This window comes from Pygocentrus nattereri, chromosome 16 (assembly GCF_015220715.1).
Source record: "Pygocentrus nattereri isolate fPygNat1 chromosome 16, fPygNat1.pri, whole genome shotgun sequence".
In the NCBI taxonomy this organism is placed as follows: domain Eukaryota; kingdom Metazoa; phylum Chordata; class Actinopteri; order Characiformes; family Serrasalmidae; genus Pygocentrus; species Pygocentrus nattereri.
In genome coordinates, this window is record NC_051226.1 from 29,340,960 (window position 1) to 29,358,596 (window position 17,637).

Sequence of the window (17,637 nt, forward strand, 5' to 3'; positions counted from 1 at the left end):
ATCAGCCTTGAAATAAAAAAAAATCTTTTTTCAATTCTTCAACAATGTCAGCATTGTTATCATATGCTAGCATCATCCATTATATATACATAAACACTCACTGGCCACTTTATTAAGTACACCTGTTCAGTTGCTTGTTAACACAAATAGCTAATCAGCCAATCACATGGCCACAACTCAATGCATTTAGGCATGTAGAGGTGGTCAAGACTACTTGCTGAAGTACAAACTGAGCATCAGAATGGGGAAGAAAGGTGAACCTGCTGATCTACTGGGATTTTCACGCACAACCATCTCTAGGGTTTACAGAGAATGGTCCGAAAAAAAGAAAATATCCAACGAGTGGCAGTTGTGTGGACGAAAATGCCTTGTTGATGTGAGGGGTCGGAGGAGAATGGGCAGACGGGTTCGAGATGATAGAAGGGCAACAGTAGCTCAAATAAATAAATAAAACTCTGAGGAATGTTTCCAACATCTTGTTGAAAGTATGGCACGAAGAATTAAGGCAGTTCTGAAGGCAAAACAGGGTCCAACCTTTTACTAGCAAGGTGTACCTAATAAAGTGGCTGGTGAGTCTATATACAATATCTCACAAAACTGAGCACACCCCTCACATTTCTGCAGATATTTATTTTATTATATCTGGCACAGGGGTGTGGTGGGCAGCGCTGTCGCCTCAGAGTGAGGAAGGCCTGGGTTAGATTTCCCGGCTGAGTGACCGGGGTCCTCTCTGTGTGGAGTTTGCATGGAGTTTTCTCCGCATGTCTGCGTGGGTATCCTCTGGGTTCTCCGGTTTACTCCCACTGTCCAAAGACATTGTCAGGCCAATTAGACATGCTAAATTGCCCCTGGGTGTGAGTGTGTGAGTGACTGTCTGTGTTTGTCTGTCTGCCCTGCGATGGACTGGCGACCTGTCCAGGGTGTATCCTGCCTTAAGCTCCAGCACCCCCCCACGACCCTGAGGGAGAAGTGGCTTAGAAAATGGATGGATGGATATCTTTTCGTGGGACAACATTATAGAAATGAAGCTTGCATATAACAAAGTAGTCAGTGTACAGCTTGTATAGCAGTATAGTGTCACAATTGGCCCCTCCCAGTCCTGTTCATGTGTTCGTGTTGTTTTGGTTTAGCCCATATGCATTTGTTGTGGTCCAGCCCCCTTTTTTCATGACTCCACCCCTGATTGTCTCCACCTGTTTCCTGCCTGTCCCTCATTTACCCTGTATATTTAAGCCCTGTGTTTGCCCCTTGTGTTTGCTGGTCTTTGTTGGATGTAGCTATTGTATTCTCATGTTGGGTTCTTTGTTTGAGGTTCTGTGTTGTTGATCATATCTAGCTATCTATCTGTTTGCATTGGCTCTATGACCCTGTACTGTCTTGACTATCATCCTGGATTTGCCCATAATAAAGGTTGTTGTGGGGATATTTGCCATCCCTGCGCAGCAGCACTCGCGTTTTACTTGGGGTACACAGTAAACAACTTTATCGACTAGCTTAGCTAAGAGAAACACTCGACAACCATCTTCTCTGTTGGCTGGTACAACTTCAACTGCATGAGTCAGCCGTTTATTCAAAACATAAAGCATGGTGGTGGTGCGCGCAGGCACTGACGTCATCACGTCATACATGTCTAATTGGATGCTGATCAACATGGCTTTGCCCTAATAACAAATATGCTTAACAGTTGCTTATCTCCACATATGCGTCTGCCTCCTCACTCCCCTTCGTTACAGAAAGACCAGCCAACAGAGGCCGCACCCCGTGGCAAGCCTGATCCCGTAACCGCACCCCGCGGTAAGCCTGATCCCGTGACCACGCCTCCGGACCCGTCACCAGTTGCTGCGCCTCTGGACAGGTCGCCAATCTGTATGGATGTTGCTGCAGGCCCTTCTGCCCCCGTGGACATCGCTGCAGGCCTGCCTGCCCCCGTGGACATTGTTGCAGGTCCGCCTGCTCCCGTGGACATTGAAAGCCCTTCGTTCCCACCCATCCTGCCCTCGCCTGTGTCTACTCTTCCCCGTGGGCCTCCCGTTTCTCCTGTGTCTGCTGTTCCCTGTTGGCCTCCTGTTCCTCCCGTGTCTGTTTTCCATGGGTCTCCTGTTCCTTCTGTGTCTCCAGTTTCTCTTCCTTTGTTTTTGCCCTGCTCTGTTTCTGGTTTTGTCATGTTCCCTTCTGTTGTGTCTGTGCCCGTTCCTGTTCCTGTTGTGGTTCCCATATCTGTCTCTCCTTTCGTTTCTCTCCCAGTTTCTGTCTGCGTGTCCGTTTCTGTGCCTGTGTCTGTCTTGGTTCCTGTTCCCCAGTCTCTTGCGTGGTCTGTGGTCCGTTCTTGTTTTCCTCATGCTGTTGTTTCTCTGGTCGTCTTTCATTCGGTGTCGTTTTGTGGTGTGCCTCCTCGTCCTCCCTCCGTGTTTTGTCCTCATTCTGTTCCTCGTTGGTCTCCTGCTTCTGTGCCTGCTTCTGCTTCTGTGCCTTTGTCTTCTGTCCCTTGTTCCTGCGTTCCTACTTCTGTGCCCATGGTTCCTGTTCTGCATTCTTCTGTGTCTGTGCCTGTCACAATTGGCCCCTCCCAGTCCTGTCAATGTGTTCATGTTGTTTTGGTTTAGCCCATGTGCGTTTGTTTTGGTCCAGCCCCCTCGTTTCATAACTCCACCCCTGATTGTCTCCACTTGTTTCCCGCCTGTCCCTCGTTTACCCTTTGTATTTAAGCCCTGTGTTTGCCCCTTGTGTTTGCTGGTCTTTGTTGGATGTATCTATTGTATTCTCGTCTTGGGTTCTTTGTTTGAGGTTCTGTGTTGTTTATCATGTCTCGTTATCAATCTGTTCGTGTGGCTCTACGACCCTGGACCGTCTTCACCATGACCCTGGATTTGCCCATAATAAAGGTCGCTTATCTCAGCATATGCGTTCGCCTCCTCGCTCCCCTTCATTACATACAGATTTACTGTCCTCTAACAATAACTCAACACACAGCCATTAATGTCTGGCTGGTAACACAAGTGAGTACACCTCAGAGTGAACATGTCTACAATGTGCCCAATTGTGTCTTTGTCCCTCCCTGGTGTCATGTGACTCATTAGAGTTACAAGGTCTCAGTTGTGATTGGGAAGCGGGGCTGTTAAATTCTTTTGGGTACAATTCATTCTTACTGGCCACTGGATATTCAACATGGCACCTCATGGCAAAGAATTCTCTGAGGATGTGAGAAATAGAATTTTGCTCTGCACAAAGATGGCCTAAGCTATAAAAAGATTGCTAACACCCAGAAACTGAGCTACAGCATGGTGGCCAAGGTCATACAGCAGTTTTCCAGGACAGGTTTCACTCTGAACAGGCTTTTCCAGGGTCGACCAAAGAAGTTGAGTCCACATGTTCAGCGTCATATCCAGAGGTTGGCTTCAAAAAATAGGTGCATGAGTGCTGCCAGCATTGCTGCAGAAGTTGAAGAAGTGGGAGGTCAGCGCTCAGACCAAACTGCATTGCAGTCGTCCCAGAAGGAAGCCTCTTCTGAAGCTGACGCACAATAAAGCCATGAAACTGTTTGCTGAAGACAAGCAGTCAAAGAATATGGATTACTGGAACCATGTCTTGTGGTCTGACGAGACCAAGATAAACTTGTTTGGCTCAGATGGTGTCCAGCATGTGTGGTGGTGCCCTGGTGAGGAGCACCAAGACAACTGTCTGTTGCCTGCAGTCAAGCATGATGGTGGTAGCATCATGGTCTGGGGCTGCATGATTGCTGCCGGCACTGGGGAGCTGCAGTTCATTGAGGGAAACATGAATTCCAACATGTACTGTGACATTCTGAAGCAGTGCATGATCCCCTCCCTTCTGAAACTGTGCCGCATGGCAGTTTTCCACTTTGATAACGACCCCAAACACACCTGCAAGATGGCAACTGCCTTGCTGAAGGTAAAGGTGATGGACTGGCCAAGTATGTCTCCAGTCCTAAACCCAATTGAGCACCTATGGGGCATCCTCAAGTGGAAGGAGTAGGAGCGCAAGGTGTCTAACATCCACCAGCTCTGTGATGTCACTATGGACATGGATTCCAGTAGCAACCTGTGCAGCTCTGGTGAATTTCATGTGAGCTGCATTCACTAGTGTTGCCAGCCATTGAGACATTAATGGATGTGTGTTGTGTTCTTTTCAGAGGACAGTAAATCTATACTGATATACAAGCTGTACACTGACTACTTTAAGTTACAGATGCATATATATTTAAGATACATATGTAACATATATCAAATCATAAATCACAGTAAACACTGCTTATCGAAGATTATAAAGGCAAGCTTTTTCTGCTGTGCTTTGATCATAACACATTTCCGCAAGCCAAACTTGAATCCAAACTGTACTGCTACAGCTGTTTACTACAGATTGAACATTACCAGGGATCTCTCTCAGTCTCCAAGTTCAAACTGTTTACCTGCAATGATGGTGAGGTGAAAAAAGAGAGAGAGAGAGGGTTCACAGTTTGATGACATTTGGTTTGTGCTGCCATGGCTGAACAGATGGCTCATTACGGCTGGGAGTGTGCAGTCGTCCCTTGCAATGCTCTGTGTCTTTGTTTTGCAGGAATTTGATAGGGGCTCTGCTGAGGGTATTTACCCGTTCAGTGGGGGAATGAATTACAGCTTGACACATGGCCCAGGTTAGTCCCAGCCTGGAGAAGGTGCACTAGATGGTTCGACTGCTGGAATGAAGTATGCCCTTGACACTTTGCAGTATATGTGGCACTGAATCCTGCATTTTTTTTTTTTTAATTGTAGGCTAGACTGGTATTTAAAAGTGGAGTGTAGCTGAATGCTTGTTTTTGCCCCCTTTGCTGGACAATGGTGTTGCACATTACAAAACTAGGCCTGATGTTTTAGCCTCCAGTATCCATTATAATGAAAATGTTGTACCCAGCACTGTGGAGTAACCCTTTAGAACAGAAGCATTAACAGGGTCTTGGTGCTTATTTACAGCTAAACCTTTCATGCATTTTTGTTTGGTGTTTTATGCTTAAATTTATGTACTATCTTCATAATTTCATGAAAATCCTTTATTTCCACCATTTCTGTTTCATTTTGTAGTTTTATTCGGAGTGAGATTATCTTTCTTCTCTTGAGTGACCCAGGCACTCAGTAGTATCATTGGGAATCAATTTTCTGCATGGAGAGTCTTGACATTCAAACGTAAAAGGGTAGAAAGTGCCACAGGCAAGACACCTAGCGGGGGCTCACACTTCAACTAACTATGGGGGACATTCAACAAGAGAAACCTTCAGGGATCCATTCAGAAGTGTGGGGAAATGATTCCTGCTGAATTTGGGATTCTGGTACACAATTGTTGTGGACCCCAGAGATGCTCCTGGCTGTACCTCATTTTATTTAGATTATGGGACGACATTAAAAAATTTTCTTTTTGGTGAGTGACCGCTTTTAAGGCCAAGCTGGGAAAATTTACTTCTATAGCACATTCATATACAGGCATTTAAGAGTGCTTTATTAAAAGAAACGACAACAAAAAAAACAGCATAACACATCAAAATTATATGGTTTTTATATCCAATATTTATGGAATTTTAAAAAGTGGAAAACAGAAAGTGTTTAAGTGCTAAAAGCACAGGAAAAAAGAAGTGCTTTAATCTGGATTTTTCCGTGTACTGCTAGCTGACTGGTCCCAGGTGTTAGGTTTGTATTCTTTGAGTAGATGTATTTTGGTCAGCCATAGGGTAATTTACAGATACAGGTAGCAACATTTCAAACCAAGACAACACATTTTGAATAAGCTCTAATATGCTAATGCTATTTTTGGGGGTGAAGAGTAAGCAGATAGGCTCTAGTTGACCTGCTAGAGATAAAATATGTTAAACAGGTTTAAGATGTAGTAAATTATTCAAGCTGTAGATACTGGCCGAAAGGCGTTTCCTTCTCTGGGGATCTAAGTTGCAGATATGGTATCACTGAGGTTCAAACTCCCATCCTGAAGTTGTGGATGAACATGTAGTTACACCACTCTGGGGCCACAAAACATATTTAGATTTGTTGTGCAAACACAGACATAAGTAAAGTCTACATTAGAATGTATGACATTATTTTGTTAACTTAGTATTTAATGTTCAAATAACAAGTTACATCAGTCACAAAAAAATGTAACCAAATTTCAATTGCAAATATAGTAGATAATTAAGCATTTATAAGTATTTGTGTTCCTAGTACTGAGCAGATTCTGTTGGACTACCCAGTATTTTTCCATTTTTTGCTCAGGTAACAAAAAGGTGCTACATATGTAAATATAGCGCTTTCTTGGATGTTATACAGCATAGAATTATGTAGGTCAAGATTAGGATCTACTTTCCTGAAAATATGATTTCTCCAAAACAATCAGTCAAAATTTTTGTTGACTTTCTATTTAATATTCAAATAACTGATAAAATATTGTTAGATGTGGCCTCATTTAAAAACTAGTCTATAGATCTTTAAATGGCAGTATTAACAGTTTATTTCAGTTTAATGTTATAAATACAACCAAATAGAAAACTCACACAAATTTTATTCAGTTCTTTCATCATGCAAAATCATCCTTTCAGGGCATTGATGGTGACAAGGAATAAACCACTGCATACCATACATTTTTAATAATTCATGGAATATGAATATTACAAATAAAGTCATTTTATTTTGGTTTTGGTCAGTGTTAACCAAAGGTACGGTTGAGATAAATGTACTATTATCAATATATAATCTGCAGGTCATGATTGCATGGCTGTTATATAAAAAAAAGAAGAAAGAAATGCAAAACTAATCATAAAATACTATGAATGTAACCAACTTCATTTTAAGCAGGTTTACAATATGAAATATGTCATTTATATCTGAAGTAGTTCTTCAGAGAATCCATACTTATTCTTAAGTGTAAAATACCAGTAATTCTTAAAAAAATCAAGGGTTCTACTAGAAAGTACAGTTATATCATATAATCAGTGTTTTTCTTACACTTTTTAAAACAACCTGTAGAGGGATATGGGATATATATATATATATATATATATATATATATATATATATATATATATATATATATATATATATATATATGTGTGTGTGTGTGTGTGTGTGTGTGTGTGTGTGTGTGTGTGTGTGTGTGTATGTCTGTAGATTGATAGTGTATTCAAGTAATCTGCTGTTAATCTCAGATTCATATGTGGATTAATGAATTATAATTCTACATTAAAAGATGAGACCTGTATTGTGGTCACACTTTCTAAATGGCATTTCTATAAATAACTTAACTTAAGTAAGCATTCCTGAAATACATGCAGCAGTTTTATAATGGAGAAACTGTCATTTAAAAAAATGCCATGTTTGTTTTGCTTTTCCACTGAATATTAGATACTTTAAAAGTCTGAATTTCTTTTATTTGACAGTTTTCTGCTAAATTCATTAACACTGCCGCATACAATAAATAGAAAAAAAAACTTTTCAGTGTTTCTTAAAGGCTTTCATGTTAGACCTCGGCTATGTGCAGCTCTGGTAGCACTTGAAACACGTAACGGGATACTTCTGTAGAACCTCGAGTTCTATATGTGTGTATGTATTGACACCTAGTGGCACAACTGTTCAATCGCAGTCACAACCGCAAAGTGATATTTTTATCAGATGCATTTATTTTCAACATTTAAATGCTCTTTTTCATCTATTTTCTTTTTCAAGTGTTTATTTTGAGCTGGTATAAAATCAAGTGTGAAAGTTAGTAACTTTCCATTGAAAATTATGTACAACTTTACATTTTTCTGCTCTCAAGAGTCAACACAATTTAACTTTAAGATTATTCTTTGCGACCTTCAGGCTAATAGAAATATGCATATGTCTGTGCAAAAAATGTCCGTTTTAAAATTGCTATTTAGTAATACACCTTCAAAAAGTTAAGAAAAATCTTCAAAATAATTTTGAAGTAAAAACACGTAAAAACAATCATATTATTATTATTATTTTATTTTATTTTTTTGCTTTGTTTTAGTTCAGTAAAAGTCTTCAAATAAAACAGCAACAAAAGACTTTTAGCTTGGAAATGCGCTTGTAAAGTAGCCTACAAGCAAGATGGCGACGCCCGAGGAGGCACATGACTCTACTCCCGAGGCAGAAATAACGAACGTTTTAGAGCAGAATGTGAGTTTTTATCGGCAGATTTCTAATTACTGTAGTTTGTGTGATGTATGCTGTAATACGTTTGAACTACGTGCTGCTCGTGTTGCTTTCTGTGCTACATTAAGCGCGCTAGCGTCATCTGGAGAAGTGAAACGGAGGATCTGCCTTCAGGGCTGATCTAAATCGTTTGTACAGTATTACAGTGTTAAAGCTAATCGCAGCCCCTGCATGTTCACCTGGCTTACATCAACAGGACGAGCTTGATGACGAGCCTCCACCACCAAAGATCCGAGACACTCCAGAAGACATTAAGCAAGAGGCTATCGTTAATACCCTGGCTTTCCATCCTCACGAAGACATCCTTGCTGCTGGAGACATTGATGGAGACATATATTTGTATGTTTTCTTTGTCAGAGACATTTGGCGAAATGTATATGATTGTGATACGTTCATTATGCTTCCTTTACATCCTACACAAAAGTGCTTTCACTGAGATGCTTTTCAAGAGTGCAGTACTTAGTTAATGTTAATAAATAATGAAATGTCTTCTCAATTGGATCGTTGAAATGTAAACAAAGTGATTCCCAGTGGTTTGATGTAAAATTGCGTTGTATTTTAGAGAGAAGTGGTAAAAATGGGAGAAATCCATCAGAGTTGTCTAGATGTATTTCTCTATTGCAGATACAGCTACTCTTGTACTGAGGGGGAGAACAAAGAGCTGTGGTCCTCTGGGCATCACCTCAAGTCATGCAGGAAGGTTGCCTTCTCAAGTGATGGTGAAAGTCAGTATGGATTCTGGAATTTTGTTTACAGTGGTACCAGCAGCTTGAAGAGCTGCAAGCCAACTGCAAAGGGATTATAAGTGCTAAGTAGTTGTAAGAGCTTTGTAACTGGTGAAATGGTCCATACAGGAATACATGCAAACATTCTGAAATCTGAGCATCATATTTCACAGTTTTCCTGTATCGACACCCTTGATTCTGCTCACAAGAATCTTCATTTTAAGCTAAGGGTATGATTCAGTTATGTGCAGAGAATATTTAGCTGGCAAACAGAAGACAGACAGGTGGCAATGGTCACAAATGTGGATACGGCTGTTTCTCTTGAATGCTTTATTGGCACGCCTAACTCTGTGTTGGGCACTGTTAGTGCAAAGAGCTTTTGCCTGATTTGGCCTTTCTCACTCATAGTTTGTCCTTTCTAGCAAATCCTGGGAGCCGTTTTTGTATTTCTATGCTCTCATTTTAGTTGTGGATATTCAGGATGTGGCTTCTTTGTACTTTGCATTTTCTGTATTTTTGTTTATTTATTTTTGAATATTCTGTAAATACCTTTGTCTTCCAGAATTATTCAGTGTGTCCAAAGACAAGGCTGTTCACATAATGGATGTACAAGCTGGAAAGCTTGTGACACGTATTCCTAAAGCTCACAGGTATTAACTTGATAACTGAGTCCTGAGAAGTCAGTCATATTATGAGAACTTGCAGTGTGATAAAGTGAATCTGATTCATACAATTACAATATCCATGTTAGAGATTAACATAAAGTAATTGCTCTGCTCACCTTCTGTGTGTCCCAGGCTAATTGTTCACTTTTTAACTTGCTCTGTACTCTTTTTCAGCAAGCCCATCAATGCCTTGCTGTTGGTTGATGAGAATGTGGTTGCCACCGGTGACGATGAGGGTACACTGAAAGTGTGGGACATGAGAAAAGGCACTTCATTCATGTCTCTGAAACACCATGAGGATTACATCAGTGATATTGCTGTAGATCAGGCCAAGAAGACATTGCTTACCTCCAGGTACTGTGCTGATGGGCACGGCTTGTACCCTAGAAACACTTCATATTTCAGCCATATTAAATATAGAGCAGTTACACTATATTGCCAAATATAGCTTATATATAGACCTGAGGTTTGCAATAGGTGTATGTATATGTATATATGTATATGTAACAGCAAACTGTGAAGTTGTTGTTCTGAACTCTTCTTAAAATGCTGAATCTGGAATCTTAAAAGAAATGAAAGAAATCTAGTTCAGCATGATTACAATCGCATCACGAAAACTTGTCCCCAGTAATTTCTCATATATTGTATTAACCTTTAACATGATGGCATACTCCCATCATACTCCAGTCCTAGCTGGCCATAGCTCTGCAAAGTTTGTGCTTCATTAACCTTCTGCCTTATTCATCTGATCAGCTGATTAACAAGGCCTTTATGAGATGAATTCAGAGTGTTATAAGAGGGAAAATGCTCATCTCTGCAGAGCTGTGGCCTTTATGAAACCTAGTTTGACATTAGTAGTTGTATTCTGAAGATTTAAATAATTAGGCATACAAAGTGCTGAGTCACTCTTGAATATTAAAACACTAAGACGTGTCTGTAAATAGGAGAGAAGGCAGTTGTTTTGGTGTTTGGTACATGTGGTATTTTGAGGGCTTTTTCTGATTGTGATCTTTTTCAGTGGTGATGGAACGATGGGTGTGTTCAGCATAAAAAGGAGAAGATTTGAACTGCTTTCTGAGTTTCAGGATGGAGATCTTACTTCTGTTTCCATTATGAAAGTGAGACCTTCTCAGTCCATTTTTCAAATCCTTGCAACACATTTCACTCCAGTAGAAGAAGCCAAGGTTTTTGTTTGTGAAAAAAGGATTTCTGAAGTATGACATAACACAAAAATGACTTTCCACAGGCTTACATGGGGCATAGAACAAGACAGCAAAGTCGCTTTTAGAACAAAATGCTGCAGTGTCCCAACAGTTGGGCTATTATTTCTCTCTGATGCAAAGACCTGATGAGCAAAATGCGTGTACTGTTATTCTCCTGAGACTATTTTACCACTGCACAGCTTGTTTGCGTTTTGTACATATTTATGCTTTTCTGTAGATTATCATTCTCCACTTTGCTCCTTTGCTTTAGAAGGATATTACAGCCAGAATACTAGCAATTAAGGTCATGGGGGAAAACCGTTTTTATAAAATTATCAGGGAACATTTTAATCCCCTATTTGTATTTCAGTGTGTTTTCTGTTTTTGGGGATTTGTTTTAGCAACCCCCCCCCACCCATCTTACTTTGGAAGCACACATTCCACAAGAGACCATCAACATCCATACATTTATAAAACTGAACACTGGAAAGATGCATTTTATGGAAACCAGCTTTGTTAAATCTCAAAAGTTGTAACAGGAGTAGCATTTTAATAAGACAATAAGATGTTTAATAGACCTACCTGGCAAGACCAACTTAACTCCTCCTTTCTCTCTGACAAACAGAGAGGCCGAAAAGTGGTGTGCGGATCCGGTGAAGGTACAATATATATTTTCAACTGGAATGGATTTGGGGCCACCAGTGACCGATTTGCTGTCCAGGCGGAGTCCATTGACTCCATTGTACCAATTACAGACAGTTTGCTGTGTGCTGCCTCTATGGATGGATTCATCAGGTAAGAGGACTTGCGGTGGGGGCGAACAATGATGTATGCTTATTTTGTAAAAAAGTAATCATAAGGAAAAGATGCACATGTCACTTTTCCTATTTGCTTCTGTCATATGAAGATAAAATACTAAAATTCTTCATTTCTGTGTTTTTCAAAACATATTTCTGTATTTTGTACAAGCAGTAACATTTTTCTTTTCCCATTTGTATCTGTTGTATTTGTTCTATTTGCATTTACATTTACGGCATTTGGCTGACGCTCTTATCCAGAGCGACTTACAATTTGATCATTTTACACAGGCAGGCCAAGGCAGTGTTAGGAGTCTTGCCCAAGGACACTTATTGGTATAGTGTAGGGTGTTTGCCCTGGTGGGGATTGAACCCCAGTATACAGTGTAGAAGGCAGAGGTGTTAACCACTACACTAACCAACCACTATCCCAACCTATTTGGTATTGGGTGGGCAATATATGGAAACAATTATCACTATGCTTAAAAGTTTCAGTGAACAATCGATTATTGCATTTGCCTGCTTGCACTTTTAAAGTCAGGTGACAAGCACATCAGATGGGGAACAAAAAAACTTAATGAAGACGAAATAAGTGATGCATAAAGTAATTAAATATTATTAAGTATTTGCTTTCAAAGGGGGTCTTACAGTACCATGGGGTATTTTGCTTACATATTAAAGAACATTATAGTCATATTGTGAGATTTCTGTCATTAAATGTGTTTTAGACTGTTTTTTGTTTGCTTTCTTTCCTCCTCAGAGCCATCAGCATTTTGCCCAACCGAGTAGTTGGCAGCGTAGGTCAACATGCCGGTGAGCCTATCGAAGAGATTGCTTGTTCACGGGACACACGCTTTGTTGCCAGCTGTGCTCACGACCAGCTTATAAAGTTCTGGGATGTTTCCAGTCTGCACAAAACGGCAGTTAGTGATTACCGACGACGGAAAAAGAAGGACGGACGACTCAAGGCGCTTAGTAGTAAGGCATTTGGTGGAGGAGGGGATTTTTTTTCTGGACTACTGGATACAACTGAGGAAACTGATAAAACAGAGGAAGTGGAGGATGATGACAGTGATGAAGAGGATGACAGTGAGAGCGACTGAAGGACTCATTTTTACGTGCTGGATGTGTTTCAGTTGAACTGTATAATTAAGGTGTGTCGTACGATCATACGTTCAGAGACCTCAGTTCTGCCATTGGTGCATTTGCTTTTGTTGTGTGATTATGTGGATATTTGTTCTGTCTACTCTTGAGCAGCCAAGGAGCTGCATCGTTGTGGTAAAAGTTGCTTTGTTGTCATTATCTGCCATTATAATGTGTCTTTACTTGACAATGACCTGGCCATGACAGTGGGAGTGACTGAAGGGCTTCTTTTTTATGTTCTGGTCATTTTTTGTCAATTACATTACCTATGTATTGTTTTACAAGCTAAAGTTTAGTTAACTCACCTAAATCATTGTCTACTGCAAGACTATCATTAATAGACCAACCTTTTTTTTCCATATCAGCTATTTAACATTAATGCAATGTTCTTAATGCCATTTTAAATAGTTGACATGGAAAAAAAACCTTTACATGCTTTCAAGCAGGCAACAAGCAATGTTGTATGTATAGTTGTGGTCTGTTTTTGCCAGATGTCCATGGATCATATACATAAATCATCCAGGCTTATGGTTCAAATTCTTCTCAATTGACCTTAGAAAGATTAGTGCCAACACAGTTGTCTTTATATTTTCTACATGTACTGTACACCACCGGAAGTGCAGTCTTTGTGGAATTTGTTTGCGCTGCTTGTTTGACCAGTGGGTCAGCTAGGCCATACAAACAGTTGATTCTCAAAATACATCCGTTTGTGGCTAAATATTGACTTGGGTTTTATAACCAGTATAAGTCCTGATAGAATATTTTGTAGAAGCAATAGATGTACATTACTGTGCAAAACTCAGAGACCACCCTTCATGTTTTTCCCAGACAAAAAGTTCTAGTAGGTTTTCAGCGTCAGAAAAAGCAGATTTAAAAGAAAATAACACGTTTCAAAAACTGCCTGAATTCACAAATGTATTACTTCATGCGTTCACTCTTTGCCTGCCTTTGTTTGTTCAGTTCAGTTGCTTACATTTTCTGCTTCTCAAAATCAAACTTGTTCAGTGATGTTGAGGTCTGGACTTGAGCTGACTGACAACTACACATCCTTTCAGACGGAGTGTTGTCTTCTCACAGTGGAAGGATACACTGATTTTTTATTTTTTCCCCCAGATCATAAGATTGGAACTTGATTTTCTTTTGTTTTGCAAAGAGTTTTGTTGGTCTACCACATCTTGTGCTTGTCTGTATCTGTGAGAAATACTTTTAAGCTCATTTCTTTTCTTTTCCTTTGACTGTCCCCTTCCTTATCCAGTGGGTTATTTTATGGTTAATGAAAATGACAAACTTGCACTTGGGTCGTCTCTGACTTTTCTACAGAAAAGTTTTCAGGAAATAAATTGCATAAAGGAAAATAGCTGAAGGTAAAACTAATGGAGGTGTGCACGTTAACTGTGCTATAATGTTACACTACAGATGTGACACAAGATTTGTTCCGGTTCCCTTTAAATCTTAAGTAACATTCCACAGTTCAGAGATGTCACTGTGGAACTTTGAACTGCAGGAAGCTATCCAGAGATGGCCCTACTTACACCATCTTTCACAGTAATGCTTTTAGCATTGTGAAAAATACATTTTCTTTCTCATCCATAGTCATCCCAGTAAAGTGTTGGGTGGTGTTTTTCACATGTGCTGTTTGTTTTTGTCTTCTGCATGATGTGTTGCATTGGGACATATCTGTACTCACACTTTGAAAAATAATAAAATATTTATATCCAGCACCAGAACGTTACTTTTAGCTTACTTTTCCCTCAACACTGAATGCTTCCCAACTCTAAGTAGGTCTAACCCTAACCCTTTTTCATATAGTTGAAGTTGGCTAAACAATACTGTTCGGCAAAAGTGGGTAACGTAGCCTAAACCATACTCAAGTAAAAATATTATTAAAGTAAAATAAATGTTACTGTCCTCAGAAGTTCTGTGTTCCCGCCCCTTCATCAGTCTTGCCTCCGACTACTTTGGAAATCTGTATACTTCACAATAAAAGAGAAACAGGGTCAGATTCAGTTGAGATGCGAGAGTGACTGATGAGATGTGATCCGTTGAGATTTGTTTCCAAATTTGTTCACAATTCCTTCAAATGTCAAGTTTTTCAGAAAAAATAATATTGTATAATATGGTATAATAGTGGTATGATGATCATTTGCTTGATTGTTAGAAGAAAACTGGAAGTAGCACAGTGCAATGTGATAAACACCATCAGTTGCAACATTTCTTTATTCAGGAACATATTTTGCCATTGGTGGTTTTGACCTGCCCCCTTTTTCATTTTTTTTTGATTCAACAGTAAAAAAGAAGGAAAAAAACCAAACAGTCAAACTTACATAAATATAATAACACAAAACAAGATTTATGGACAAAATTTTTGTGACTTCTCAACAGGAATGTGTTGCAATAAACCTTAGGACTGTACGCAAACTAAATGGTGGTGAGGGAACTGACTGTTGACTTTCTCCAGTGTGTCTGATTCTCTAGAATCTTTAAACTCTTCCTTTTGCCTTGTTGGGTATGTGTTACTGCGTTTCTATCAAAAAGACTTAAAAGAAACTACTGAGTGTTACAGGCAAGGGACCAATCTGAAATATGATTACACACAAGAACTGCTTGCTTTTATGCAAATCTTATAATGGTTCAATAAGCAATGTCAAAAAAAGGCCAAAAGGAAACTACTGTCTTTTCTCTGCAGGTTTTTAGCAATAATGTGATTTCATTTCCCAAATTTCATTTTCTTTTTTAAAGTCTCAGTTGCTAACTTTTACCTACTTTAGTGTATCTTTGTAAATACCATGGAGTCTAATGATGAACAACGAAAGACAAGCGCCTCATTATGAGCAAGGCAGCAATCCCTCTCCAGGAAAGCATATTGAGAGTAAGAGATTTCAATTAATTCAAAATATTTGAGTGGGTAAAATAGAGTCTAAGGTTTCACGCACCTGTTATCCTAACACTTACAGCACATTTGAATTTGTCAAATCACATCAGCAGAAGTGCAGCTGTAATTATTTATGCACTGTGAAACCAGTTTCTGTTTTCTAAATGCTGATTTGTCTAACTTTTCCTGGGAGAAGGCCTACTGTGCTCTTTAAAGCTTAACGTGGGTAAGGTTTTTATGAAAGGTAAGGCATGAGGATTCCATGTCTTTTGCTTATCTTCTTTATTTTATCCACTGACTAATGATGTCCTCCCATTCCATTTAATTAATCTTGATCTAATGATTCCTTCTCTCAGTCTCTTTAACTGAGGGATGTGATATTGGACCGGCCACCAGGGGGCACCACAATACGCCTTCCAGCAGGCCTGATAGGGGCTTCCTCGGGACCTGTGGAGAGAAAAAATAAAAAGGCTACTGATTGCATCACCCCAATGAGATTATTTAGCTCTGTTTTAAAGCCTTCTTGAAAGAGCACAACTGAATAAATGCTTAAAACAGCACTACACAGGTGCATTTGCTGACTAAAGACATTGCTGACAAAACTTTTACTACACTTGCCTCTACTTGGAAGCAAAATACTGCAGTTCAGATATTTTCTTTTTAGATTTTCTGTAAACTTGTCAATTTTAAGAGCTAAAGTGATGAACCACCTGCCCACCAGTCTTTCTTGATTTCTTTGCAATGCTCTTCTAGCATTCTTCATTTCTGAACCATAATTAGCTGGGGATTCATTTAGAACTAGGATTGAGGTTACAGGGTTGCTCTAACACGGAATAGGTCACAGGTTGAAGTACTTTCTTACTGCCATCTTAAAATGTGTCAACCCAACCAAGACCGAGGTTCCCTACAAAAATCCCAACAAAAAGCATGGGTTATGTGCAATCTTTGAGGTGGGGTCAGTGATTTTTGTTGTATCTGGTGAAGCTCCCCTCCACACTCTGACAGCTATCCAAAAAATTTAAGCTCGCACAAAGAAAAATACAGGCTCTGTGGCCATAGCAGGGTAGAGGATTATAGCCTAGCTTAGCATGAAAACAAGCTATCTACAAACCTGAGTTCTATTAACTGCTTGTTAGTTCTTTAAAGAATAATGCCAGGGAAAATAACACAACAGTCAATTCCACCACTACCTACTAAAGCTTACACTGCCAAACAAACCAAACACAGCAGATCTAAATCAAAGACACGAGTGAATATCACGGTGGCTTTCCCTTACTGAAGAGAGCGTCTGGACTTTAAGGGCATGGAGTAAAATGCAGATCTTGCTGGACAGCTAATTATTTTATTTATAGTTCTAAATTGTGCATTTAGGCATAGTTCTCTGACAGCTAGCTTACAGCTAAGAAAACTGATTATAGTAGCCTAAATCTAACAAGATTAGCTCTGGGCCCTGAAGGACTTCACCATTGATAACATTAGCTAGCTTCTGCTTTAGCTGACACTGGCAAGTTAATTAGCTGTGCACCAGTTTCTTATGTCATTTTTATTTGTGACAGTTGATCGCAACTCATTGAGCACTAGCATTCTGGTCATTGAGCAGCTGTTCTAGCTTTGGAGGGAACACTAAAGGGAAGGACTGTATTTGTGTGTTTAGGTAACAAAGCGAATCATTTTCAGTGATAAGAGTGGAGTATATGGTGGAATGTAAGACGTTTTAAATGCATAGTATCTAGCTAGTTAATAATGTAAAATGTATTATGTCAACATTTTAAGAATAATTCATTCTTCTCTTAGCCTAGGTCATGTACCCAAATCATTCAAACTAGCAGTGATTAAACCTTTGATAAAGAAGCCAAATCTTGACCCCAGTGAATTGTCAAGCTACAGATATATTTCCAATGTATCATTTATTTTAAGATTTTAGAAAAAGCTGTAGCCCAGCAACTCTGTTCCTGTCTACAAGAACAACATACATGAAAAATTCCTATCTGGTTTTAGGCCCCACCAGAGCACAGAGACAGCTGTAGTTAAGATAACAAATGTT

At 39.6% G+C, this 17,637-nt stretch overlaps 2 protein-coding genes across 3 annotated transcripts in view; one reads left to right on the plus strand and one right to left on the minus strand.

Annotated features, from left to right (window-relative positions):
- Window positions 1–8,062: 8,062 nt before the first annotated feature.
- On the plus strand, window positions 8,063–15,240 carry wdr55 (WD repeat domain 55). The gene is made up of 8 exons (XM_017705333.2): window positions 8,063–8,153; window positions 8,386–8,528; window positions 8,814–8,914; window positions 9,477–9,564; window positions 9,754–9,933; window positions 10,598–10,697; window positions 11,407–11,576; window positions 12,339–15,240. The coding sequence occupies exons 1-8, from the start codon at window positions 8,085–8,087 to the stop codon at window positions 12,679–12,681; spliced, it is 1,194 nt and encodes a 397-aa protein (XP_017560822.2). The 5' UTR covers window positions 8,063–8,084; the 3' UTR covers window positions 12,682–15,240.
- dpysl3 (dihydropyrimidinase like 3) overlaps window positions 14,921–17,637 on the minus strand; it is a 44,114-nt gene continuing 41,397 nt past the window's right edge. For both annotated transcript variants that reach the window (XM_017705327.2, XM_017705328.2), the window contains exon 14: window positions 14,921–16,040. In XM_017705327.2, coding sequence (XP_017560816.1) covers window positions 15,955–16,040 — 86 coding nt within the window. In that variant the 3' untranslated portion in view covers window positions 14,921–15,954. The remainder of the gene's footprint in view (window positions 16,041–17,637) is intronic.